This window comes from Acanthaster planci, linkage group LG01, assembly GCF_054643075.1.
Source record: "Acanthaster planci isolate LZ-2023a linkage group LG01, COTS_SCS, whole genome shotgun sequence".
NCBI classification, from domain to species: domain Eukaryota; kingdom Metazoa; phylum Echinodermata; class Asteroidea; order Valvatida; family Acanthasteridae; genus Acanthaster; species Acanthaster planci.
In genome coordinates this window covers 36,965,894-36,993,116 of record NC_141777.1, presented here as the reverse complement: position 1 = coordinate 36,993,116, position 27,223 = coordinate 36,965,894, and the positions used below count along the sequence as shown (strand labels likewise).

The 27,223-nt window shown below is 41.2% G+C and overlaps 1 protein-coding gene across 1 annotated transcript in view; it reads right to left on the bottom strand.

Moving 5' to 3' along the window:
* The window catches only part of LOC110981571 (papilin-like), a 73,851-nt gene that overhangs the window by 38,461 nt on the left and 8,167 nt on the right, over positions 1 to 27,223 (bottom strand). The window contains exons 3-10 of the mRNA XM_087136194.1: positions 23,228 to 23,352; positions 22,223 to 22,386; positions 16,262 to 16,392; positions 11,618 to 11,741; positions 11,119 to 11,199; positions 8,067 to 8,242; positions 3,519 to 3,651; positions 462 to 588 (exon numbers count right to left, since the gene is read on the bottom strand). Of these exons, the coding sequence (XP_086992320.1) occupies positions 462 to 588; positions 3,519 to 3,651; positions 8,067 to 8,242; positions 11,119 to 11,199; positions 11,618 to 11,741; positions 16,262 to 16,392; positions 22,223 to 22,386; positions 23,228 to 23,352 (1,061 nt within the window). The remainder of the gene's footprint in view (positions 1 to 461; positions 589 to 3,518; positions 3,652 to 8,066; positions 8,243 to 11,118; positions 11,200 to 11,617; positions 11,742 to 16,261; positions 16,393 to 22,222; positions 22,387 to 23,227; positions 23,353 to 27,223) is intronic.

Here is a 27,223-nt window from a genome sequence, read left to right as displayed (position 1 = left end):
AGACTGCAAACCCCCCCAGGTTAACCTACTGTAATTTAAATAGAGGCCAACTCCCACAAAGTTGATTTAATCTCCATCTGCCTTTCACCTCTGCTACAGAAATCTGAGAAAACAACTCTAAGAGCTACCTAAGAAGTAGCACGGTCCTGAACCTGACAAAACTTTGGAGACCTCAACATGTCAGGTGCAGAATTTCTTTCTTGTTGGAGCAAAGTGAGAGAAACCACAGCCAGTGCTAACTGGTAGATACAAACTGCACTCGCACCTGATGACCTTCATGTTGATTATACAGGTGAAAGAATCAACACTGAACTGGCCTTTTATCAATATTCTGCCAAACATGAACACAGAACAGGAAACGGAAAAGAGAAGATTTCTGTCTTGAACTCCACCATCATCAGAGTGTGTGGTTGGACGCACAGCTAGTTCACGATGAACGGAGGTGGAATTTTATCACGTACCTGGGTGGGCAAGGCACCATGTTACAGGAATGATTCCCAGCTGGCTTCAAGGCAGGATCGCATAGGTATTCTGGCACTCTGACAAAATCACTGGATCGCGCGCACCAGACGTCACGAAGCTGATAACCTTTGACGATAGACAGAAAGTTAAGTCTCACAGGATGCTTTACCTTGTCAAACAGCTGTGAGGATGAAAGTCATCAACGGAGAAATCATGGTCTCTTTGTTGTGAAAAAGTTGGAGAAACACAACTTTAAAGAAAGTAAGGTGCATCCAGCTGAGTTTTTGCTCAGTTGTGACAAATTTACCAATATTAGAAAGTGTGATGTTTTATGCACTTGGAGTTATTTGTTATTTTATTAAACCAGTCACCATTGCATGAAGAACCTGTCAAGTTTAACAAGCCATGCCTTGTTGATGTTTGTTTCAAACAACTTGACCAACCTCCCTATTACTCATTCAGCACTGCAATTTACCCTGCCTTTCAAGGAAACAACCCTACCTTGACACCTTCATAATGAGGTATGCACCCCCAGCAAGGCTTTCGAAGGTCCAAAGGTGTCACAACAGTAACAAGCATTTTCTAAGCTTCTCTAGGACAGCAAGGTTGTGCTGGGTAGCCTAAGGGACGACTTGCGACGGATTGATGGGGGTGCCTAAGTTTTTGCCAAATGCTCATTTTAACAGCTACCTATTTTAGGCAGTGTTAAATGCATAATAATAATAATAATAGCTGGTTCTCATATAGCGTACATATCCATCACAACTGCTGCTCAAGGCGCTGTATTATCATTATCCCTGCACATTGGGCTCACAACAACTGAGCATTCCTGAAACCGTCTCAGCTCCCTGGGGAGTATACTACATGTAGCTGATGTTGCCTTATCAGGCACATGTGGCTAACATAACCAAATCTGCCCTCACAAGTACCCATTTACTCCTGAGTGGAGAGAGGCACATGGGGGGGGGGTAAAGTGACTTGCCAAAGGTCACGACATGCTGCCACCAGCTGGATTCGAACCCCCCACCCTATGATCAGAAGCTACAAACTCTCACCACTAGACCACACGCCCCACATGTACATGTATGTCCTTAATTTTTCTCACCAACTGCTCAGAATTATAGCCAACCTTGGTAAATATTTGCCATTTGGTGACACTGGCACCTAGCAGCTGGAACCCTTCACGTCATATCTTCAGTTGCCTCAAAGGATCAACTTAATGACATGATTTGGAAGGGCAGATCCTCCAAAATTCACTTAGGAGGACTCCTGAATAGGTTTTTTTTTCTGTCTTTGCCCCTGAAGAAATAAAACACAAAGCATTCCTCCTGGTCCCAATCCAGAGGAATGTCACTGCTAGATATCGCCAATGCCAGGTGGTAAAGGGAGCAGGCCAGACATGGGGCTCATGATGGCTTTTTTGCACGGCTGCACTTTCTGCCTTTCCTGTCAAATGATTCATTTACGTCAAATCCCTCAAGGACGACAGGCTAAACCGATCAAGTTCGGGTTGCACGATCAAGTTCGGAGCGTGCAACGGGAGCCACCAAAGAGAATGTGTCAATTTATTATCCGCCAGTCTTTTTAAATTTAATGAAATATAATTCCTCCCAAGTGCAGTCATATCCTGCTTATACTGAAAGAATACAAATTTACCTGTAAACCTAAATGGGATATGACCACTCCTCTAACAAGTTGCCAACATATACTGTACAATTACAAGTTGGCATATTTCTTTTCTTGGATATACATGCATACCAACAAATGGACACATTTTTCTTAATGGCCACTGAGGTGTAGCATTTGATGATACATGTTGTTCCCTTGACACCTGCTCGCTGAAAATTATCTTTGGCGTCAAATCACTAAGCCACCAATCAAGTCATCACAACTTATGGAGCAGCTTCAAAAGTCACTCATTTCATAGAGCGTTGCATGGCCGTGGCTCAGTTTGACATGTAGACAACAAATGGTGATTGAAAAAAATTGCATGAGTGACACCAACGTATTCAAAATTATGCAAGCAACCACAGAAACACAAATAACATGAATCACTCACATTATACAACAGGCGGTTGGGTCATTCTATAAATTAGGGGTCAAATTTTTTTGTGTGCATACGGTATGATATGAAGTTCAAGACATTTTGCAATTTCCAAGAGTGATGAATTAATGCAAGTTATCTGCTAAACAAATGGAACAGTTTGCAATCATGTCAGTGACATTTCCATGTCAAATTACACAGGTCAGGTGTCACAGGGACACAAAACTGTCACACTTTTTGGCCCCTGAATTTACAGAATGACCCGATTCAGAGATAGACAACAGGGGCTGACATAAAATGACTGATGCTTAATCTTGGGGTTGAAAACGGAAATGGCGGATGTCAAAAGGAGGTCAACTGTTTTTGACATTTTGTTACAGCCCAGAAGAGAACTTTATTTCTAGTCGTAAATCTGTGCCATAAATTTGTACAAGTAAGTGAAGGCTGAAAATATCAAAATGTGACCAATCCAAGGAAATGAATCACAGGTCTGGCAATAAACTATGAGCAGACAGCCTAAAATTTAATATAACACTTTCGAAAATCAATTTTGTACCCAGTTGCTTTTTATTTTCTGACACAACTTTGCCATGCAACATCATCACTGAAATTTCTTTTGCGAGGGAATTCAGATTCTTCAAAGCTGGTCAAAATGGAGAGAAAAAGGGTACGAGGGCCGACAGTATGCTGAAAGCCGCATTGTACTGCATGCACTCAGCCCCCAAGACGTACTGGTACATGTACGCAGGAGTGCCAAGGGTAAAACAAGCGTGCACAGGTGGCGCATCAACTCTGAAAAAGGTACCGTTGCTAGGTAACAAATCAATCCCTCTTGTTTACGCATGGGAAATATCAGTTTGACTGCCTCCTCGTCTCACTGCATCGCCCATTCGTTCCATGTACAATTTCCTAAGTTACTAGTAGTAGTACATACATGTACATGTATGTACCTCGTGATTGGTGTCACTCGTACATCATATATTACCCTCACACATATCAGAACAAGACCTACCCCCGCCACAGGTCCTCGTGCAAGGCGTAAAGTCACTGAAGAGCCAGGAGTAGGTGTCCGGTTTAGCTCCCTCGCTGTCCAATGGCACAGAGTAATTGTACGCAACCCCGTGGTTTCTCTCTTGTGTGACCAGCTGTGAATAAACATACAAGCACGTCACAAAAGCTGCTTTGGTTAAGCTTTCCACTGTCTTGGCCGATGGAGACTGTACGTATTAGTGCACGCTTGGTAGCAAAATATACACACAAAAGCAGTGCAGTGTGTTTTGACAGGTTTTGTTGCAGGTACCCAGTACATGTACCTGTAGGTACGGATTTTCTGCGTAGCAGGGTAAATGTATGGTACCAAGAGTACTGTGATTGCTATTGAACACCTGAAGGCTGAAATGATGCATAAAGCATTTTGTCACAGTGCAAATATTCAGTATCTGGCTACTTGTCATGACTACGATGCATTCAGACATGAAACTTTTCTGTTGTTTGCAGAAGCAGAGGAGTGCCATTTTCACTGTGTTTCTAGACCAAGGTGCAGGAAATTCCTCTCCTGTAAAAATGATTTTACACACTGAAGTGAAAATTAGGCAAAATTGTACATGTACTCTGTAGAATCCATGCATACATGCGTGTGTTCAAATCAGTGCCATGGGCAATACACTGTACTAATGGAATACACTGTACTAATGGAAAGGCCGCACGCCACAAGTTGCACATACAGACAAATGTTGGATCTTATTATTACATAACTGTCAGGGTACAATGAAGCCACTCACAATACAATGTGCCACCAAGGGATTGCCACAGAGAGGCCATTTTTCAAGTTTACGGTCAACAAAAATATGGCCGACGTGCCGTGCTTTGCATATCAGCAAATATCAGTAGACAACTTGGGGAATTTTGAAGTCTGATTGAGGCATTCTGTACAATGGAAAGGACTGCTGAAAACTGATATTTGATAAATCTACACTTGGAATCTTCTACCTGGACAAACAAATGTTAAGAACAATTCAAGTTTCACGCACGCAGGGGGAGAATGGAATTTGCCAGGAAACTTCTTGGGTGCACACATGTGTTGTGAACTACACGTACTGTAAAATTGTAAGAACGTTATCCCTTCAACTGATGACCGGGCGAACCCACAAATGTCATGTTTGATATCACAATGCAGACTGAATGGAAATTGAATGCACATGTGATCCTCCAAATAAAAAAAAAAAGCATATATCCTGCTTTTTTAACGAGCAAGCCCATCTCAACACCAGAGTTCAACAAGTTGATCTTCGGTCCACAAGCGCAGACGAAAGTTGAGCCATGATGACAGATACCTCGGGTTCACCTGCCCTGCCCTGACAACAATCTCAATCCAATCACACTCAAAGAGCGTTTCTAGTTGGGATCTTGAGTGGCACTGGAGCGTAAGATGATCCCAATGTAACAATGTCAATGAGATATTGCATCCCCCTACTAGGGGGCCCTAGGCTCCATGGTAATTTGACACAGGTTTCTATTTCAGACAACAAGATTTGAGCGCTACACACAATCAATTCATCGGCCATATGTTGATCTGATATGGACAAAACAAAGATTACTGGCATGCATGCTTTATCAAATTATGAGGCGTCCTTTTTTTATCCATGATAAAAACGCATTTAGTCCAATTTTAAACTAGCAGGTTTTTTTGGGGGGGAATACCATGCAAAAACTCCAAATGTTCAAGAGAATTTATCAATATTTGTAATCATTAAACAGATGGATAACATTCCAGTGTACATGTAATTTTTTCAGTTTATGTAACCATTTTTCATGGGTCTGTGAAATGTAAGATTTCACCACGCCTGAAGCGTTTTGTGCCTAAGGGGGAAGTTATCAATTGTCATAAATCGAATATGTCCGGCTCTTGTCTTGGATGACAAACTTGTTCCTTCCTGCGGGTGGGGGCCAGCATGATATCGCAAGACTTGCTTGACGACTCCCCGAAAACAAGAGCCAGCTTTCGCCTTCACGAGTTTCCGAAACAGCTGCCATACCTTCTTTAAATGTGATCCTAGTTTATGTTTAAGACTCCAAGAAATCAGCGTCCATTTTCAAAGTCTGGGGGCCATTTCTCATCTACCCACCTGTCCACCCGTTCCTGTGGACAGGCAAAAACAAATCTTTGATAGGCAGTTTTCAGATCCCTATTTGTTTCCCCACAAATCTTTATCACAAGTGAACAAATCTTCACATTTTCTTCAGAACACTGGGTAGAGTGGAAAAATGACCGCAAGTAGCCTCTAAGGGATTGAATTCCACAACATAACTGGGAGTGGATGGATAGTTTTTAACCTTGGCTGGAAAGAGACAGGTAGATATTGGTATTTCAATCCTAGATGAAACCCTGTAATGGGAGAAATCCATGGAGCATCCAGGGACTGTACATATAACAATGACAAGGCTAAAATGCTGTGAGATACCGGGGCTTTAAAGAACTTTTAAATAAGGAATGTGTTCTCTCAGAAACGCTATGCTAATCTTACAAAAGGCAAGCTAAAATGTCTCAAAATCCGACTGATTGAAACTCTAAGAAGCCACACTTTTTTGGCAAAAAAACACATCCCAGCAATTTCAATCTCATTTCATGGCTAATTATCTAAAGGCTTTGGGCAAAAGCCTCTTTACCAAACTGTGCAGCACTCAAGTCAGGAACTTTTGCCTTAAGGCAAGAAATTCAGGCCCCTTGAATGATCAGTGTTCCCAGTGCCTAGCCTAATTGTGAAGCCAGGTACTATAAAATACCCTTCATCTGTACCGCGAAAAATCTGAAACTGGCACCAAAATGCCCTTTTGAAGTTCACCTTTTCAATACCAAAAGAGGTAAATGTTGGGAAAAGGCTTCAAATAATGCGACATCAAAGGTTTTGGAGGTAGATTGGCCACTCAGGAACCAGTATACATTATATTTATCTTCCGAAAATCAAAACGAAAGAAAAAAGAGCCAATTTCAGTCCACAACCAACAGGGCCAATTTCAGAAACATGAGAGGTCGAATTTTGTGTTTGTGTTGGGTTGACGATCTAACAGGGAGAAAGACACAGCAGGCAGGCATGAAGAAAAAAGGTTAACTGGCACTGTTGCGGCCCAAATGCATTAAAACAAGAAGTTTTGACGACGTGTAGAAAATGCACAATATTATACATTAATCTAAGATGCATAAACCTAAAATCTTACTCTTAGCTGGTCAAAATAATTGCGAGATTTGTTCCGAAATGAAGGAGTACGAGACGTTGAAGTTGGAGTGGAATGTAACTTGCGTGGCACATGTGAGAGTTCACTTGTGTTTACGTGCAGTGGCGACAGACTATTCACATGCCACAGAGAATAATATGGTCAGTACAGGAGTACCCAGACCTGAATCTTAGGCTGAATCGTGGGCTACCTTGTATGTGTGTACAAGTGAAGCTTCTAAAAAAAAAAAGAAGCAATTTACATGTATGTGCATACTTGTTTGCCGAGTCTACAATTATCATTGTGTCGAAGAAAAAGAGTTAAACACGTATTGGATTCTTCTCGTGAAAGAGAGTGGATTCCATTCCAATGAAAATAGCTATAATTTACTCATCGATGAATGAGGATGACAGCACAGAACCTGTCAGTGTGGCAGGGATGCTGCTGCGGTCCTAAACCTGACCGTGGTCCAGCAGCACAGCACCATACACCGGCAGCTCCAACACAACACAAGCAGTCGCCGAGGCTTGCATCGCTTTTCTAAATTGGAAGTGCTTTTGCAGACACTGGTTATTTGTAGAAGCAATCCTCCAAAATCCTTGGCATATTACTTCTCTACGACAACCGTTGTCCGGGAACGATCGAGTGGCATTATTGCATGGAAACCGCGAGACAAAGTCTCAATGTACATGTACGAGATTCCTGTCCAAGCTGTACAAGACCAGGGTATGTTTGATTTTATGACAAAAAACATAACAAATCATGCACTTAAACTTGATGTATGGAACAATCAACGTAGCAGTCAAGAATCGCCCGAGAACACTGCATTTTGAGAAAGCCTCTACTACAAGACTTGCACGTGAAGACGCACCGTGTTTACAGTCGTATCTCCCTGTGATGTTTGGGGGTCATCAGCATATCATTAATACATAATAAGTGTTTCTGAAATTGGCAAAAAAGGGACTCGTGGAAGCCCATTTCTTGGACATTTTTTCGATCATAAATGGGAAAACCGTTCCATTTTTTTTTTCAGGTTAATTTTGGAAGATGGTCTCGTCAACTGTTGTTTAAAGGTTATAATTGGGGAAAGACAGCTTTCTTTTCCCTACCTCTTTTGACCATACTGCTGTATGGTCAACTGTCAACATAAAAATAGTTGATGGTTTTTCCAATACATATTTACAAATTACTGCGATTTAATCATTATGTAATTAAAAAATGAGTACATTTTCAGCTACCTGCTGATTTCTAACAAATGACTGGATTGTGAAACCAATAATCAATACTAGCAAACTGAGTTCCTGTTAAGCCTCAGACAATGTTTTAAAAAGAATTGAGCAATGCCTACCACAACAAACAGTGGCTCAGTGATGGGGCCGAGGGCACGCAAGGCTTCAGCTCCGTAAAATGGGGCGCCAAATTTCCTCTCATAGTAAACCACCGTGTCGGCCACTTCGAAGGGTTGGGGAAAGTCAATGGTGAAGTTGCCATTTATGTAGTACTGTCCATTTGCATTGCGCAGAGCTGGGAGGAGAAATAAACAAAAATATCACCCGTAGTCTACGTTTTAGTTTTCTCAAAAGAAAGAGGCCCTCAGCACTTTTCTGTTGAAAAGAAAATCTGCTGTCATTTCCTAGCTCCAAAATGAGTGGTTCACAATAGTGCACCTCCAAGAGTTTGAAACGCGTTGGCTAATCAAATCTGTCCACCCTTTCCATATGCGCATTGGGTCGACAAATTTCGCACACTGTGATTGGCCAACGCACTGCAAACTCTTGGAGACGTACTATTGCAAAATGCCCGTATTCTGCCCTCTCTTCGCATTGAGCTCTATAACTTGTTTTGGTAACTTGCCACTACACAAAAATTGCAGGAACCCCATTTTATGGTCTCAATGTCAAAACGTTTTTGGAGGTAAGATCAGCTTGTTCAAAATACATGTATGTACCGGTACATATAGTTGTTTATATAAAAGCATGTATACCAGTAAATCGGATTTCCGATTTCCAGCACCAGTGGGGGAAAATTCTGCCAGCACCAGTGCTAGCAAAACCTTCCATACAGTGTAAAGAAAAATAGTGGATGGACCATAGATATTATTTTGTGAGGTGACAGGTAGTTTACAGAGTTGATGGAGGGAAGATTTGAAAGGGAACAAGGCTGAGGGGCAAACTATCAAAATCAGTGCTAGACGACCTGAAAGCTGGTAGAAGCTACCAGGGAGAGTTAGGTGACAGCATATCTGTGCTCGAAAGGAAGAACACTTATGATGAAAGTGTAAATCATTTTCAAATGTACATGTACATTCGCCAACCCAATTCCTAGAAGCACCAGGATATCCAATAAGAGGGACCCGTATATTTACATGTTGTAAACTGTCTTCTTTGAGTAAACGTCCCTGGTCCCCACTACTATTACACTTTCTAAAATTAAACAACTACATTTGCTTTATCATTGGTGGATCCAGGACTTCAATTGGGCTTGATTTTTTTTTTTTGTAAAGAATGAATGTCAAAACACTGCATTCAGCAGAGCAGCTCGGGAATTCCCAGGTGGCGGAGGGATGTCAACTTTTCAAGTTAACAAGCCCTGATTGAGTTTGTGTTCATATCACATCCACTGCAAAAATGAGGCCTCATCTGCCCTAACATGATCCACACCTACCAGAGCATGTACTAAACCTATCAGTCACCCAAGAAAATAATGCTGACAAGTCAGTAATGAAACTTGCCGGTATGCATCTCACTCTTCCATTATTAAAGCCCAAGGTTAGATCGAAACCGCACAAGCCTGGATGCACGCTTCCAGGCTCTACATTCCATTCAACACAACAGGTGGCAAGATAATCACCCATTACAATGTCAAGTTCAAGCTGACAGGCAATGGCTATTTTTATCCCGTTGCCGATGGCGTAACTCTTACTGTTGTATTAATCACTACTTAAATGGATCGCCCACAAACGGAAAAACTGTGGCGGGCTAGTTTCAGTAAAACTTCAAATTTTACTTTGTAGCGTGCACAACATGTCCTCCAGAGCTCTCGCAACAGATGAAAAAACACTCCCAAAACAGCAATCTCAGGGACTTTTATAACCATAGTGTTTCAAGCAGCATGTGTTTTGTTGATTATGCTGTGAATATTTTAAGTGTAAAAAACATAAGCTGCAAACTTTGGAGGAAATCGGTTACAGATAAAACCAGACAGCAAGGTAATGTTTGTTGTTTGGGGAGTTTCTTCCCCACAAACCAAGTCCCGCCTCAGTCATTAAGCCTCTCTGATATTGCTCCAAATGGGTCTTTCAATGATTCAGGAACTTACTGGGATTCTGAAGCAGATCATCAAACTTTTCACTGAACTGAAAATGTCCATTTCTAACACAATTCCAAGTACTTTATCAATAACCTGATGAACGTAACTTCGTGCAAAAATTTTTAAAAATGCAAACGTCCGAAAAACACAGAGACAATTCTTTAACTGAGGTTTTCTTGGAATTTTTTTAACTTCCTCTCATTTTACAGTACAGACAAAGCTGTGCTTTTTTGCCAAATTCCTGAGTTCATACTGGTAGTAACTTCTCTTAATTGACTCTTATCACAAAGGGCAGGTCTGTAATGTGTACATGTACCTACGCTGGTACACCTGCTGAATAACACTGTGTTTAGCACATTATATATCCAAGGACTAGTTTCAACAAAAGATCTTAAGCACAAGAATGAGTCCTTGGTTGTTTCCTTGAGTTGCTGTCCTCAGTCAGAATATATCATGATTCCCCCCACACAAATACGTTTACATGCATGCAAAATTATTTACCTTATGCGGAAATTCCTTTGCTTTGTTTCTCAAAGAAATCTCAGTGAAAATACTAAATTTCCTTGCACTGGGAACACTCCTTTCAGCTGGATTTGTGAGTGTTTCCTCAACTGCTCGCCTTCCTGTTGCTATGAATAACCCTAACCCCAAACTGTTTTTCAGACAGTTGGTGACCTTTATGTGGACCTGGCTTGGTCCACACAAGGCTCACACACCTTGCATTATGTGGACCCCTTCACCTTCAATCATGGACCACCTATTTGTCTTCCTACCTAATATTCCTATGCAACGCTTTGCAAGAGGCTGCCAGAGCATCCGAGCATGGTTTTGCAATCACAGACCCTCATCCAACCGTGGACTCTCTACTGTCCGTTTTTGTGTTCCAAACCCACAAATTGAATATGTAGTGTACAGGCATATACGCCAGCACAGTGCATGGATGTGTATTTTTGTTGCAGACTCGTTCTTTGAGATCACAAAACACAGTATGATTGAAACGTGAAAGGGCTGGGGCCAAGCAAATCTGCGGCTTGTGTTTGCCCTCTAGCAAAGTAGAAAAAAATCGGAAATTGTTGAGAAATTCAACTGACCCAAGAAGTTATTGGATGGCTGGACCTCAGCAACATGAATGTTCACAGCGCCAGCTGGTAGCACAAGGATGTCATTGTAACCTAAAAATGAAGAAAAGAATCAAGCAGAGAATCAGGTCTCGGCAAGACACTCCAGACATAAAGTACTCCTTCATTGGTGAAAAATTAGACAGTGTGGCTCTCTCTCCTTCAGGCATTCCGTTCACTGCTTGAGTTAACACATTAAAGTTGGGTACACATGCGCAAAACGATACAACAGTGTAAAATGGTAGAGTTTCGAGAAAGTTTGTTTTCAAATTTTCAACAACTGTCACGGCACATACTTCAACGGTTATTGAGGAACAAACCTGGAAGTTTTGATGAAGCTCATGAACTCAACTTTTTCAGTTGGTTCCCTCAAACGATTTCTTTTAACACCCTTTAAACTTTGGAATGGCTTTCGCGAAACAAGCAACCTTCTTTGGACATGTTTCAACGACAATGTTTATGGACAGCCTACCAAACGGCAGCTTCTTCCGCCCGAAGGCCCCGCTGATCGTCTTGCACGAGGAGCCGTTTCCGTTGCACTCGCGGCAAATGTCCTCCCGAGCGTCGGAGCCAAGCATGTTGTCGCAGCCCACTTTCTGCAAGAAAGCAAATTGCAAGAAAACGCTGGGAAAAATGGATGTCGATGAATGTGCAGGGCAGCTGTTCAGTATTTGCTGAAAGATGCAGAAGGAAATAAGAATCAACAGAGTTGACTGTTCAAATGAAATTGATTATGTCATATTATACAATACCCCCATAAATCCTTGTCACGCGATTGGTGAATTACAGATCATATGACATAAAATACTCCAACCAATATATGGCATAAAGTGCATGCCCAAAGAATGTAACATAATCATGTGCAAAGCCATGTGTCATAGTACGGGTACGTTTTACCCATATTTGACTGCAGACTGGCACTATGAATGATTTTGCTGTAGATGGCGCTATAACCTTGAACTTACATGTACCAAGATGTTTACACATATAAACCTTTGAAATTTCAAAATGACTCAGTTTGACAGGAGTGAAAGTTGTGAAATAAGTCCATTACTTACTATAAATAGTTGAACAGTTTCGATATAAATACACAGTTGAAACTCAAACACCAATAATAAGAGCGCCGTTAACCCCTTCGCGCCGGGAATTTTTTCTGAAAGCCGACTCCAAGAATTCCAGCCTCACTTGGCCACGAAGGCCACCTGCCAAACTGCAAATTCTCGGTTTGAGGCCCTGCATGCTTTGAATTACGCGGTGAAAAGGCTGATTGTTCGGTGGCATGCGGCTCTACTCACGCTTCCACATTCCCGTTGCCTCTTTTCAAAGTGGGGACTATTGTAAAGCTGGTGATTATGATGCAAATTCGGTCTTTTCATTTCTAGGCTACACACAAAGACCAATTACCATATATACAAGAGCCAGGGTCTGCCTTCTTTCATCGTGTTCGCTCGAGCGGGGGCCGAGAATAATAGCTGAAAAGCGGGCCGAGGATCTCAATTTTTACGGTGTATCTAGCCGCGTCCTGGCGCGAAGGGGTATTACATGCAAAACGTCCCCCTTGTAAAAGAAGATAAATTTTAGGTCCCAAGTCTTTGTGTTCTTAGCTTTCCAATACTGAAAATACAATGTCCCTGTTATAATGAGGTAATCTGTCAAGTCCCAATGACCTTTTAATATATGAAGGTATTCAACTATACTTTGGAGTTGGCAAGACGCCACTCAAATGACAATATTTCAGTCAATGTTACAACACACAATAAATGTTTAACTTTAATGCAATGGAAAGAAAACATGACATTTCAAGATGACCCCGGTCCATTGCACTTATAAATATTCATTGTTTGTATGCCGATATGCATGTATACTGGACTCCAAATAAAAAGCTGACACATCATTTCTGATTGCTATTTTTAGCACTTCTAAATGTTCCTTCAATAGCAAATATTACAGAATACCTTCAAGCCACATACTTTTACTGTTTCAGATTACTATCCCTAGAAAGAAGTCAAGTCCCCATACCTGGTGAAAACCTGCACATAGCCAGACAGTTTGATTAGGAGCAGGCCCTCGCATTCATGCAAAGGTCATCAGTTTGAATTCTGCCCCTCCAACTTTCTTGGCTCAACTGAAAATCTAATCAACCTACCTCCCTTTGCATGACATACCGGTACATGAGGGCCAACAGCTATAAGTGTTCCTTTTTGAACCTAAAAAATATGTCTACCTCACTTTGTGTAAACCTAAACCAATGGTGTAATCAATCCTCACTTTTATGGGGCTTCTAGCGCCATGATCAACGTATTAGTTATGCCTAAACTTCCTTGATACATTTTCAGTAAAATCCTCTTAAACCCCTTGTGGATTTGAGAAAGGGGGGGAAGTCTTGGTCATTTACAATTTAAATTGAATGACAAAAGTCCATGAAAATGTGCAACTAAAGATAACTTTTTAGCTTTCTCAAACACGCATCACTATTTCTGCTTGATGTGTCCACACTTCGAATACTTTCATTTATTGCCCAAATTTTAACTAAGTTTCCTTTGTAACCTATCCTAACAATTTGAAAAGTATAATCCCGTCTTTGTTCCACCTATCATAAAATAGTACTTCCTATGTCCACCTGTATCTCCACTGCCCCCTACAGAGGCTTTAGACATTCTTTTTAAGACTGGATTTGCAACAGAACCTCCAACAACATGACCTTTGGCCAAATTGTTGTGGCTGCGGTTTGTCGCCCACAAAAGACACCCAGGAGCAAATTTGCTTGAACTGATCATATCAAGTGTCATCATAAAAACCCTTGATGTCTCATTAATTTTTTTTTTTCTCGAAAGACAGAAACTGTCATCGGGAAAAAAACACTGCATTGCAATGAGGTGAGTAATGGTTTTTTTTTTCCTGTGTGGCCACAGGGGGACCCTTTGGGCCCTGGTGGTCAGAGAGGTATTTATCAAACAAATCCAGTGGTTGGCGATAATGCCCACCCCCTCATTTGAATCAACTTGCACTCACTGGGAGCATGAAGCTAATATTATAAAACTGTAGGCACAAGTCAATCATACTTTATTGGTTGTCAGTAAATATGAGTAATCAGCATGTAAACAAAACTCTTGAAAAAGACACTCCCTCCCTATCTTTTGTTTAAACTTCCCTAACACTCGGACTTCAAAAGAGTGGGGGGGGGCTCAGAACAAGCAATGGCCCCCCCCCACATGTGCAGTGCTGAGGAATATTACATGTACATGTACATTGTTTACAGAGGGCAAAAGTGTGCATTCCACAACCACAAACCAATTCATGCATGGCACTGTCTAACAATTATCAGATTTCAGACGTACATGTACTTATCGATAGTACTTAAAGTACAATACCACACAAACGTGAGATGCACAGGGACATGCTTGTGTGAGGGAACAATACAGGGAAAAACTCAGTCAGTGATGTGCCCTCAGATAAAACGTCATTCACATGCAGTGCATCCAATGCAACATAGACTCAAGATGTAAATGTACAAAACGGCCTATTATGTGTGAACTCCAGAGCGTAAACATTTGCGGGTCGAGGTCAGCCAGAATTTTTTTAAAATTGCCACCTTACCCCAGTGCATGAGCATGATTCAAATATACATGTACGTTGGCAAAGACACACAAATGGGCAAATACATATTATAATTATGAAGGAGCTTCCAATTACTTGAAACTAAAAACAGTAGCTGTAATCCTATTGAACTGTACATGTAGGTTGCATCTGGCTCCAGCAATTGTCTAGTTACCAAGAAAACATGGGTTTTGCACGTGTTATGTTTGAATCATTGTCTGGCAAAATGATCATTGAAAAAATGGTTTGTTTTAAATCTGTAGAGGGCATCACGCAGTGCCCTTGTGTGCACTGTTTACCTGCTCAGGAATGTGGTCCATGGGTGTTGTGTGAAACACATCAAGCAATTAGTTAGGCTTTGCCGTAAACAGACATCAGTTTGCTTTGTTTTTCTCACAACAGTGATGAATGTACAGTGTAGTTCACAAGGCATATGTTGTACTGCAAGTGTGATGTGCGGGTGACCACTTGGAACCACCGAGTACTCAAATTTGCTGAGCACATTAAATATTTGTTTAGTAGAAACAAAATGGCATGCCATGTATTTGTGTATTCAATGTCTTTGAATGGTTATCAGCTGAGCTTTTGGGAGGGGGTGGTCAAGTTTCCTTTTTTTGTTTCATTTTAGTTGGTACTTGTTTTGCCTTAAGCACCCTTTGGAAAATCTGCCAAGCGAGACAAAGCTCAGTGAAACAACATCTTGGCCACTGGAGTGTTACTACATGAATGAGACTGAGTGAGGAGCACACTTGACTAGCCAGTGTCTCTACCTTTAAAAACCTTTACCGGCACGGGCAGTAAGGCCATAATAGTTGGGGCCAACAGGACAGAGACTGGTTTGTGTGTCTACGGAATGGGACCTCAAGGAGACAAATATGTGGCGAGTTTACAACTTTTTGGCTGCTGACCATCTGTGGGCGTCTGGAACCCCAGAGCCTATGATCCTTGAACAAGACATTTAACCCTGCTTGACACCTCACCCACAAGGAGAACAAACAAATACCAGCATGAGACACTGGATCTACTCAAGGGCAGTTAAAATATAGCTACTGGGTCCTGTAATGCCAAGGATAGTGCAAGCGATCTTGCTTATATGCAAAAAGTACCCCTTGGAGAAATGACCACTGAAGCGCTTTCAAGAGAAAACTACAAGCTACTGCTACACAAAGGAGGAAAGTTTTGAAATTTTGAATACTCGTATTTAGAGATTTGTAGATTTAGAAAAAATTTTTTTTGGGGGGGACCCACCAGTATATGTACATGAAGTCTTAAGGCTGTGTTGTAAATCTTGCCTATAGACGAGAACTTCAGCCTCTCTCACACTTGTGCTGTGCATGTCTTGATGTGGTATTTTTTTATTTTTGACATGTATTTCATATATGTATAAATATAACTGCGGGTCTCTACTCTACAAGCTGTGCTTCTTAGAGGCCTCCATCCACTACAGCACTGTATTGCTCATATGAAATATTTCCTACAGAAAATATATAATGTAAAATCGAAGTGAAGTGATACCTACCATGCATTCACCATTCACACACACATCCAGCTTGTCCGCTTCACATCTCGTTCCATCGACGACTTTCTCAGCGAGCCGATAGTAGAAGTTCTTGCCTTTTGGCATGCAGTTGAGCTCACATTTGTTATCGGCTGAAGAAATGTACATAAGAAACAGCAATATACACCAGGTTGTAAGAGGGCAGACCTTGCAGCAAGATTCAAGTTAATTTGTCATTTGGATCACAGAGACTCATTTCAAACTTTTAAAAAAATTCAGATCTGCTATCAACAATGTTTCCTCAACAGAAAAGGAAAAAAGATTACTTAGAGTTTGAAAAATTAGAGAAAAATACCAAAAAAGCCTCATTGAAACTTTGTTGAAATTAAGAAGGCTACATGTACATGAAAGCAAGCAATTCACTGCTATGTTTCAAGCTGTTCCCGTCAACCGAAATCTAACCATTTGCTTTCAAAACATCTGGCTTACATATACACTGAAAAGGCAACCACTGTAACCCCCCCCCCATTCAAATAACATTTTATAGTAATAGATGTACGGGTGCTGTTTTTCCACTGGAAAGTTTAACAGAGGTAAACTCATACACAGTTTGTCTTGACATCTGGAATTTTTCGGGGCTTCCAAATGGCCATGAAATTTGATTTATTATCCTTAAGGGCTTGCAAGAAGAGAGTAGCTGAGAGGAGGGTGGGGTGTGTCCTCGGGTGAACTTTGACACAACTTTTGACAAACTTGGCAATTTTCATTGCCTGTTTAGTCGCAGAGATTGTAAAAATGAGTGACACCTGGAATGCATGAAATTATGCGGCCCTTGAGACCCTTTAGATGTTTGCACGGATGACTGATTCTCTTAAGATTTATATCAGCATCTGATATACTGGCACCCACTTAGACATCCTTGTTCACAAAACGGACAAGTTGGGATGCAATCAGCCATGGGCTACATTTTTTTGGGAAGGAGGGCTCTAAAGATATTACAATTAAGCCGAGGATCTGAGTTTCCAAAAAAATTTCTCTTCAGATTTCAAGGAAAAGAGGGAACATTTGAAATTTCAGAACTTTTCTTTTAGAAAAGATTTGTTCAAAGTGCCATAGAAATACTGGAAAACAATGGGCCACTCTACTGTTTCAAGATAACATTGTCAGTTTACTGAGAATAATAAATTGAAATCTTCATTCAGAAAGGTGTTGGGTGGAGGGATGTGAAGGTCAGCCTGAAGCACGCTGTAAATGTTTATGAGGAATTCAGAGCTGTAGTCACCAAGTAAAAAAAAAGATGGGAATCGGCAAAGGAAATTATCAAACCAAGCGCAAATATTGACCCAGCTCATTGCGTTTCACTTGTTTCAACTGGTGGGAAAATAACAGTCACCAACAGTCAGCTGGTCCCCTGACAGACCAGGACAGACAATGGAAGCAGACAAGCAAGTAAAGGCCAATCAAAAAAGGATGTCTGGCTGAATACCGTCCACCCCAAAACAAGCCTCTTGTGGTTTCTATTGTGCCCCCGTCAAAACCTCACACATCTTGCGGGAGTCTTCCTTTTGATATGACGGTGCATTTTATAACCTGCTTACGGTAAAAAAAAAAAAATTGAAAAACCAGGGTCCCACACTGTTGAAAGAAGAATGAATTTCCCTCTTGAAAACAGGATGTCTGGATTATTGACCAATCAATGCGAACTACATGTACACTGCGGTGTAATTGGCGAGTAGAGTTGGTATTGTTTGATATTGATCAAGACTGAAGTCACATATTGTTGGGGGTTCCGTTACTTACTCTTTCCATCATTTATCTAATATTGATCGTGAACTGACCTCCCCTGGGCTGTTCTGAGTGGCAGATGAGTCATGGATTATCTGGGCAATGACACCATACCCTGATCTTCATTTCAGGTGAACTTTCCAAGAATAAAAATGAGGCTTATCAAATTCTTGATTAGCTAACCACTGCAGTCACACTGAAATGACTGCACATCTAGCTGCTGTCGGTAGCCACCAGTTTCTATGCATCTTCCTTTTTTATAAAAAACAGCTCAATGTTTCAAAGTCCACAAATAAAGCTAATTATTTCTAAGAAAATACTGTGTCATTGGCCGTTTTACATTTCCACTTAAAAGTATCAAAGATCTTGCTCAATACATGTATATAGACAACATTCTGGACAATCAGCACTTTCTACCAAGAAAAACTAGCCCTTAAAATTCCCTTTGCATTGTACAAAGCATTAATTTGAATTTATTGTTTATGGAAGTAGGTTTTCGAAGGTGAGAGATTACTTCACTGGAAAAAAACCATGATTTTGAGAACTACAGCAACTTAGTCAAAAGTTGAGAAACAACCTGGGCCCACCAGGGAAATAAAGTACCCCTTAGGAGTTTATAACAAGACATAAAGTAGGCAAGTGGAAAAGCATCCAACATTCTGCATGCAGCGATCAGAAACGTAGAGTTTGTCCTCAACTGTACCGTACGTAGGTGAATTCCTTTCTCCCATTTTGCAAAGTCACGCCCCATGTTAGCAAGTTGCGATTATCAGCGAGTGAGATGCACTTGAGGGAAATGGACTTAATCAGACTTTCCTTCTGGAAGCTAACTAGCAAACTGGAGAGCCACTACTACATGCTACATCCGCCAAGTGTACCAGGCTCAAGTCTCCACTAATGGAGGGGCATGCAAGAAAAAAAGGCAATGTCACAATGAGACAAGGCATAAACCACTGCCCTCAAAACTTCTTTCGGCACACGTTAGGCTCTGATCGACGCCATTCCTCATAAATGTTCTAGGGGAATAAATCCGATGCAGCACATGCCAGGGCGCTGTCAGCTTGGTAAAACTCTTAATTTCATGTTTTAAGCCTTGAGTAAAGAGTTGAATATGGTTCAATTCAATAATCATTCAGTTCGGCTGATGAGAAATGGCAATGCCATTGATGTCAATACTCAAGGTTACAGCTGCAAGTCGTCACTGTCACCCTCTGGTGAATGTTTAAAATTTTAGGCTATTTTCCAGAGCCAAAACAAAACAAAACAAAACAAAAATGTATTTAGCACTGCACAAAACAAGCAGGTGGTTGCAAAAAATGTACATTCGTATTAGCTGGACCTTTTGACCAGTGTTTAAAATTTGCCTGCTGGAACCCCTCGTTTTATGTATTAATCCCCAGTCTTGAAATGGTTTCATTCTGGTCGTGGTTACTTCCAGTACCGGTACTTCCAGAAAATAATAGAATGAAAAACTTTCTTTGTTTTATTTTCCCAAGCCTCTCACTTCATAAAGTTCCCAGAAAAAAATTAACTTGAACAAAACATGCAGGCCATTTTCAGAAAATCAAAAATGTTCATGTACATGTAGGCCTATATGCAGCTGACTCACGAGGGCCTACATTGGTTGATTATGATTTGCTTCATGTTCATACAAGATGGCCAAGGGCATCTTTGCACCTGTCATAAATCCATGGGCCTGAGTTGGCAAGACTGACGCATTGGAATCTGATGCACCAAATCACAGGTTAAAAAAATGGTTTCGGGCCACAAGTGAAGGTATTGGTCGCATGCATCTACCCCACCTGTGGTCTGGTATTTTATGTCAGGAACAAGAACCAAGTACAATGGGCAAAGACAATATACAGTAAGTAACATGTAGCTTGTGCGATGTCGGTGACGGGAGACCAACAGCTCTGACATTCTGTCCATCAAGTCAATTTATTTCAGGATTGAACCCCTAAAGACTCCGTGCATATTAAGTTTCAAGGCTCGTGGCAAAATCGAAACTAATGCTTGTAGTTTGAGAACAAATTTTATTCTTGTTTTTATTTTCCTTACCATGGTAGAGATTTTTTTCGGTTGAAAAAATGTTCTGTGGTTAAAAATACTGAAGTGGATGAAATTCATCCAACTACTTTGTAATAAATAGTATATAAACTACTCGTCTTCAATGTTGGGGACGAAATGCCTTATCTTGATTCTTGAAAAATGTTTCCTTCCGTGAAGGGGGTGCGTATCGTAAGTCCGACGCCTCATAGGTCTGACGCCCAAAAAGTCCGAATTTTCGGACTTAAGAGGTGTCAGATTTATGGGCAATTTTTTTTTTTCAGCCTCATAGTTCCGACGCTTCCGAAGGTCCAACGCCTCATATATCTGACGTCGGACCAACAAGGTGTCAGACTTAATATGAGGCATCAGTGAGATCGACTGTGAAACATGTGGCCTGAGCGATGTGTTGTTCGCGAGTGAGATTCAACTTTGTTCCCAACTCGTGCCCACGGTACTGACCCTGTTAGGAAAACCAAATCAAGCAGACTACCTGTACAGTTCGTACACTGGTCCACTATTTTTTTAAATCCAAAATATCACTTTGTGTAAGAACTATGTATGATAATTCTTTTGAAATCTTACAAATGTTTGTATGTGTGTCAGACATAGTGCACCATATTTGACACTGGGTACGAGTCTTGTTCCTAGCGCAGCATTCATACGCTTGTAAAGAGCGTCAAATCAAACGTTGGACATTCGAGGCATCCAGATTTTTTGAGGCATAGGATCTATGCCATGGGCCGAATAAACCGTTGGAACTTTTAAACGCATTTGTTGGACTTACGAGGCATCGGACCTGCTTGAGAACGCTCGCATAATTAATTTGCATTTTCCAGGGGTGTGAGTGGCCAGATAAAATAAGAACTGAAAACAGCTAGCAAAAGCTTAAATGTTAAAACTTTCAATACTTTTGAACAGACCAGGTGTAAAAAAAGCTGAAATCCAGGGTCAACATCTAAACAAAAACAGCTGAAATCAGCTAAAAAGCTGAATTTTCACACCCCTGATTTTTCCTTAATGACCACTTTGTGCGAGTGCAAAAAGATCTGGAAGACACTGCTACAAAGGAAAAACATTCTTCAAACACTGCATCAGAGAGGCTTTCCAAAAACATACGAATTCAGCAACATGGCAAGAGCTACAATTAAATCAAATTTGCCATGTGTCTCAACCTTACCGAACAATTCAACATGTTTTTAGCCTAACGCTGAGTAAACTTTTAACATGCGCTCTCCAGAAAGGGTGGAAAATGCTTGTTTGGAGCCCCTAACAATTCTAATGACAACAATAGTAATTTCCAGCAACTTTTTTTCTAACTCCAGGCTGCCAGAGGGGAAATCGGCTGATTCAATTTCTGGGGTGAAGTGGAAAGAGATGATTGTTGAGCAAATAAGCCTTCCCCTTTATGCGGCCGTGCCTGCCGTGCGCCCTTCATGCGCACTTCCTGACTGGCGGTGTTTATGGATACCCGGGCAGGAAGGAAACTATTCAGCCCTTGGTTGATCCACCAATTGCCAATTACAACAACAGCCTCTTAATTGTTTTTAGTATCATTAATTGGCCTGAGGTTTTTGTTCCTGATGTTCAATGGCTTATGCTCATGTAACACTGAGGTCACAGTTATGCCTAGCACGATACAACCTTGAACCAAAATTTAAACAACATGATTGGGGCTCTCATATAAGCATGATAAGGTCACCAGTACATGCCGCTTTGATAAGATGATTTAAGTGGCAGCTCCAAAAAACTCAACAGACATCTGGCATACTGAGTACATTGAAGAGTTCACTGTTGTAGGTTGTTTCCAGGTGGGTGGTAGGCCTATTCTTTCAAAGTACAGAGATGAAACATGGTTTCAATTCTATGCACTGGCTTTGAGACAATGACGAGAAGCATTTAATTTTTCATAGTCTGCCTTTGAAGGACTCATGTATTAAAACCAGTACCAGAAACAAGCAGGCAGAAATTTCTCAGCCGGCAGGCAAGGGCCAAACAAGTCCATGTACATCCTGAAGGTTGAGAAACCTGGTGTGTTTTCTTCCCAAATCCAGATATTAATTTACAGTAATAGCTGCAGTCTGTCAGAAATGATGTCTTGTTTGGCATTCACTTCAAAAAAAAAAAAAAACTTCTCTCTCTTTTTGTTACCTCCAAGATACGGGACCCAATTGTAGAAGTTCCCCAGGAATTCCTTGGTGTTGTACTTGCTGCACTGCTCCTCACGGAAATCCTGAGCACCTTCAGGACAGTCCTGGATGTTGCAGGAGCGATAGTTGAAGGCTGGCCCCATGCACGTTGGCTTCGCCCCTGGCCTGCTCGATTAAAAATCAACGGTACCGGTGCATTTCTGTAAACTGAGGAAAGGCTCGATGGAAATACTGTCTCTTTAATGAGCAACTGAAAGGAAAACATGTTTTCTCAGATTTTATCTGTTCAAATAAATATGGAAGCATCCAGATCGAACACAGTGTCATTTGTCTTCAGAGCTCAACTATGTCCTTCGAAGAGGAATGGAATATGGTGAATAGCTATTTCCTTTGGGCAAACCACAGTAAAACGCATCTGACATTGATTTCTTTCTCAGTAGTGAAGTAGTATCATCTATTCTGTAAAATGTGACTGACGGAAGTAATATTGAAAATCACATGCAAAGTTGCTAGAGTTCGATCAATTTCACGGTTTCAAGGAACTCAAGTATACATGTCCAGGCCAATGTAAGAGAAAACTGCTCAAGAATACGATCAAACTTTGCGAACTATAATGCGACATTCTATCAGCATCAAAGCCCAAGTTTTCACAATTTTCGTCAAGCTTTTCCGGCTCACAGTCCCCCATGTTTAGCACCCTCAGGACTATCTCAAACTAGCCAGAGCAGCCTAGAGAATAGAAATTACAATTTGTATTTGCCTTTGTACTGGCTGGGGTCTGAGGCAGGATAAATGAACGGTTTGTTCCTTGATTCCCAATACAACGTGTATGTGTGTACAAATTTTAAGTAAAGCTGCAGGGCGAGGAATGGTCCAACCATGGTCCAACAGAACTGTGTATACAAAAAAAAATTCATCAGAAATTCTTCCAACATACACATGGATTGAACTTGACGATACATCCAATGATCTGTTTTCCAGGCTCAGGAATGAGGACAGGAGTTACCTTGTGGTTATGCATCTTCTCTCCTGGTAAGAAACGCCCCCTCCACAGGACCGCGAACAGGGGCTCCATTCACTGCTCCATGGACCCCACGTGTCTTCTGCAACAGGAGCCTGCCTAGCTGAACGCTGTAAAAGAAAGACCAGGCACAAAAGAATGAGAAAAGCCAGACACTACCTCCTTCGCCTGCTGTAAGCATACATGCACTGATCAAGCTCAGCAACTGTTGTCCTTTTCCCTGAATTTCCAAATGCAAGAACTGACTGACATGTAACTTCATCGTTTCTTATTATAGCCCTCCCGAGTCAAAAAAGGGGGACGTCAGTTACGAAAACTAAAACAGACTGTGATAAGAAAGCCTCACATTTTTAAAGGCAGCCACATAAAGAACGAATACTTGCCTTCTGTGGCAGCGTGGTTCTAACACAACCCATCATATAATTCACCCACACAAATTTCATTTCCGTACAATCAAGGAGCATTTTCCTGAAAATTACAGACAAATTGCTACAAATTTGAAATACTTTCTGAGAAGCATCTAAACTGTTTCAAAAATGTACATGTATCACATTCTCATCTTTCCATTTGACTTCCAAATAATGCTCAACTGTCTGAATGTCTACATGTGGCTAGACAACAAACAGGTGCATCTTTGTTATCAACCTTTGTTAACTCTAAATGCCTGGGAGGGCTGTAGAGGAACTTGCGTGTATTGTGCATTGTAACTAACAGAGAAATTCCACGTGAAAAATGCACAGTATGAACCATTCAAGCTTAGCAATGGGTAAGGAAACAAGGTGCCTTTTCTTCTTCCCCGTGGTTGATTGCCGTGGGGGGGGGGTATGTTTAGCACCAGTATATGGATAGTTCCTGACCAAAACCAGTGGCCTGCATTCCGGGTGCCAGTCTTTCCCACTGGGATAAAACAAAGGTTTCATTTTCCAGACTGGTCCGGGCATGGTCCAGGGAAGACTTGTCTATTAATAGCCCCCATCCACAGACTTCCCCCCAGGCCTGAGTCACCCTTCAGCTATTTCCTGGGGGAGGGGGGTATCGATTGATGACTAAGGCCACAGGTATACACCAACACTGGATCATTATGCAAGGAGCAAACAAACAAATGGTCTATTTGTGGCAGTGTAGGTTGCACAGTGGGATGGAACCATCCACTGGTGCCATTGGTCAGAACATGCTGACACTGAGAGTTTAGGTGAAAGAATACAGGAGATCACAGCTGGTGGGGTTGGCATTTTGCTGACCGAAAGTCTGTGCTGGAAGTAGGGATCAGCACAACAAAACAGGGGACTGGAGCCTCGTTGAAATGAATTTTAATAGCTGCAATTTCAACTTGTTTGACTGGATGATTCCAACTTCTATGTTCTATTCTGTTGTGACTTAGTTAAACCGGGGAGCAATTATTAATGCTACAAGTAGACACTAACGACTGTTAACACCTCTGAAACAAATATGAACTGTCGCTACACATGCAACAAGATCTGAACATTGACACTATAGTTACTGAACGTCATGAGTGCTGATTGCTTTGCTTGCTGATGTTAAAGAAAAGAGCAACATTCACAACTGGCAAAACTTCCATCACTGGAACTATTACAAACAGCAATAAATGTTAAAAACTGGTACTTTGAAAATGACCACTGGAACACTGGGGAAAAGTGCACACATACAGTATAAGGACTAAATTGATCGAGTAACAGGAGAAGAGAAGTGAAAAGGGGGGGAAAATCCATAGTCGCATTATGCAACCACATCCTCCAGAGTGCAGGCAAGCAGACCCTACAAAAAGTTTTTTCAAGCAGGTAACACCGGGACAATGGGGCCAAAGTTTTACAGTCCAACCCCCCCCCTCAAAAGACTTTACAGCCCCCCCCATGGCTACTTGACAAGTGTGTGGTATAATCTGGTAATCTACTTACAGTGGGACAAGATGACACACCATTGCTGACAGACCTGCCATTCATGGGTCTTTTATGCTAGAGTGGGTAGTTACAACCACTTGTGTGGTAGGGTTTACTGTCAGGGGCTCAAACTCCAAATAGACAGCTTACAGCTTGGACCCCCTAGTTCATTCATCATATTATAGTTCTTGCTTTCCCTTACCACTGACAAAACTATTCTGGGCCAGAATTTTAAAAAGAAAACTTTTAACAGGGAAGGACTGATTTTTAATGAAATACAGAATAATGTCTCTTTCTATGAAAAAATATTAATCTTTTCCATCAATCTTTACCAAGCTCACTGCTCTGTCGTAAATGCTTACAAGTCTAATGGAACATGTACATAAATGTACGTTATAAGGGTTCTGAAATTATCGATTATTGATTGTATCGCAAAAAAACAATTTTTATCCTCAATTTTATGAGTATTAAGCATGATGCCTGCGCTGTAGAGTCTACACAAGGATGTACAGTAAAATGAACATCCTCATACTTAAATGAGGCAATGTGAACCAGCTAACCCGAGAACCAGTTGACCCGAGAAATAAACTGCACCAGACAAAGCTGGTGTTGGGCTTTTCGAATTGATACTTGAAGTTCCACACACGTGTCATGTGTGTAACTTAGTGGAACTTTACTTGCAAAGTTGTGCACCTCGGCCAGACGAAAGCTTAGCAAATTGGATATTATTAATTTACCAGAAGTGAGGCTCTCCTTGGACTGTACATGTACAGAGTACAACCTACACACGCTTCCATTAGAGGGAAGTGAAGTGAATAAGCCTTTTGCGAATTAAATTTGAATAAAATCTGGTACACTGAGTTCTTTAAATCCACATGAACATAACAACTAGAATTCTCCATACTAAAACCACCGTTGCTATACCGCGTGATTCGGGGCAAGCTTTTGCTTAGTTACATAAGAGACGCCTTGCAACAATACACTGTTCTCAACGGATAAGAACGGCACAAAGGAACCAGTCCTTTCCAGAGATGGTGGTCGCTACGCAAAAGCTTGGCCCGAATCACGAGGTATAACAGCAGTGTCTTTAGTCTGGGGAATTCAAATTGTGACGTTTCTATGCAATCAAATAACAGAGTGTACCAGATTTTATTCAAATTTAACTCGCAAGTGGCTTATTGATTATATCCTACTTAAGCAGCTCATACCGGCACTCTCTAAATTACACTTTTCACTCGGGCTATAAAACCTTGCTTATACACAAACTGACAGAATAGCAAACTACTCACAAGTGTTTTATAACTAAACTACATGTACATGTACGAGTACCAAATACGGTTTGCTTGTTAAATTTCATGCATTCACATGTTAAAAAGACATTTCACTTCATAATCAATTAATCAATCGATGAGGAATTAATTCACTGTCGAGCATTTAAGCCATTTGTTCTCCCACAGTCAGAGAGACATTCATACAAGTACCTCCTGCTCGTTCCATCACACTGGTTCAGTTTCTTTCTATCCTGTCATCAACACCAGCACAGCAGGGCATCACAGGTGTAGTGCATTTGAGTCCAAAATAAATGCACAGATACATAAACATGAGTACGGTACAGTACGGTAGGGAACTATATCTTTGTGTTTTAAATGGGTAACAAGTGCTTGGACCCAAATCTTCACCCAGCTTTGTAAAGAAATACAGGCATTTGCAGAAGGACTCGGCCACTGAATCAGAGTCCGTGTCCTTTTGAAAACTATTAGACATTTCCTGTGATCCATTTCCCTAAATATCCTGATGCCAGTCAAAAGTATTTCAGGCTTTGCTGTCACTGCATCAAGCTTCCATTTAGTTAAAAGTGTACAAGGTTGAAATGGACGATAGAAAAGGATTGACTTTAACTGGCAGTCCATGCGATGCACTTATTTTGCTCAGGGAAATCCCTTGAAAATGCAGTCTTTGTGTTCCAACTGCCCGGCTTATGGTACCTTTTTAGTTTACGTATTTCCATATTCATTGGCAAAACTGTGACATCATCAAAGAGAGAAAACCTAAGTTTTGCATGGATTTGTAGACATAAACTGAT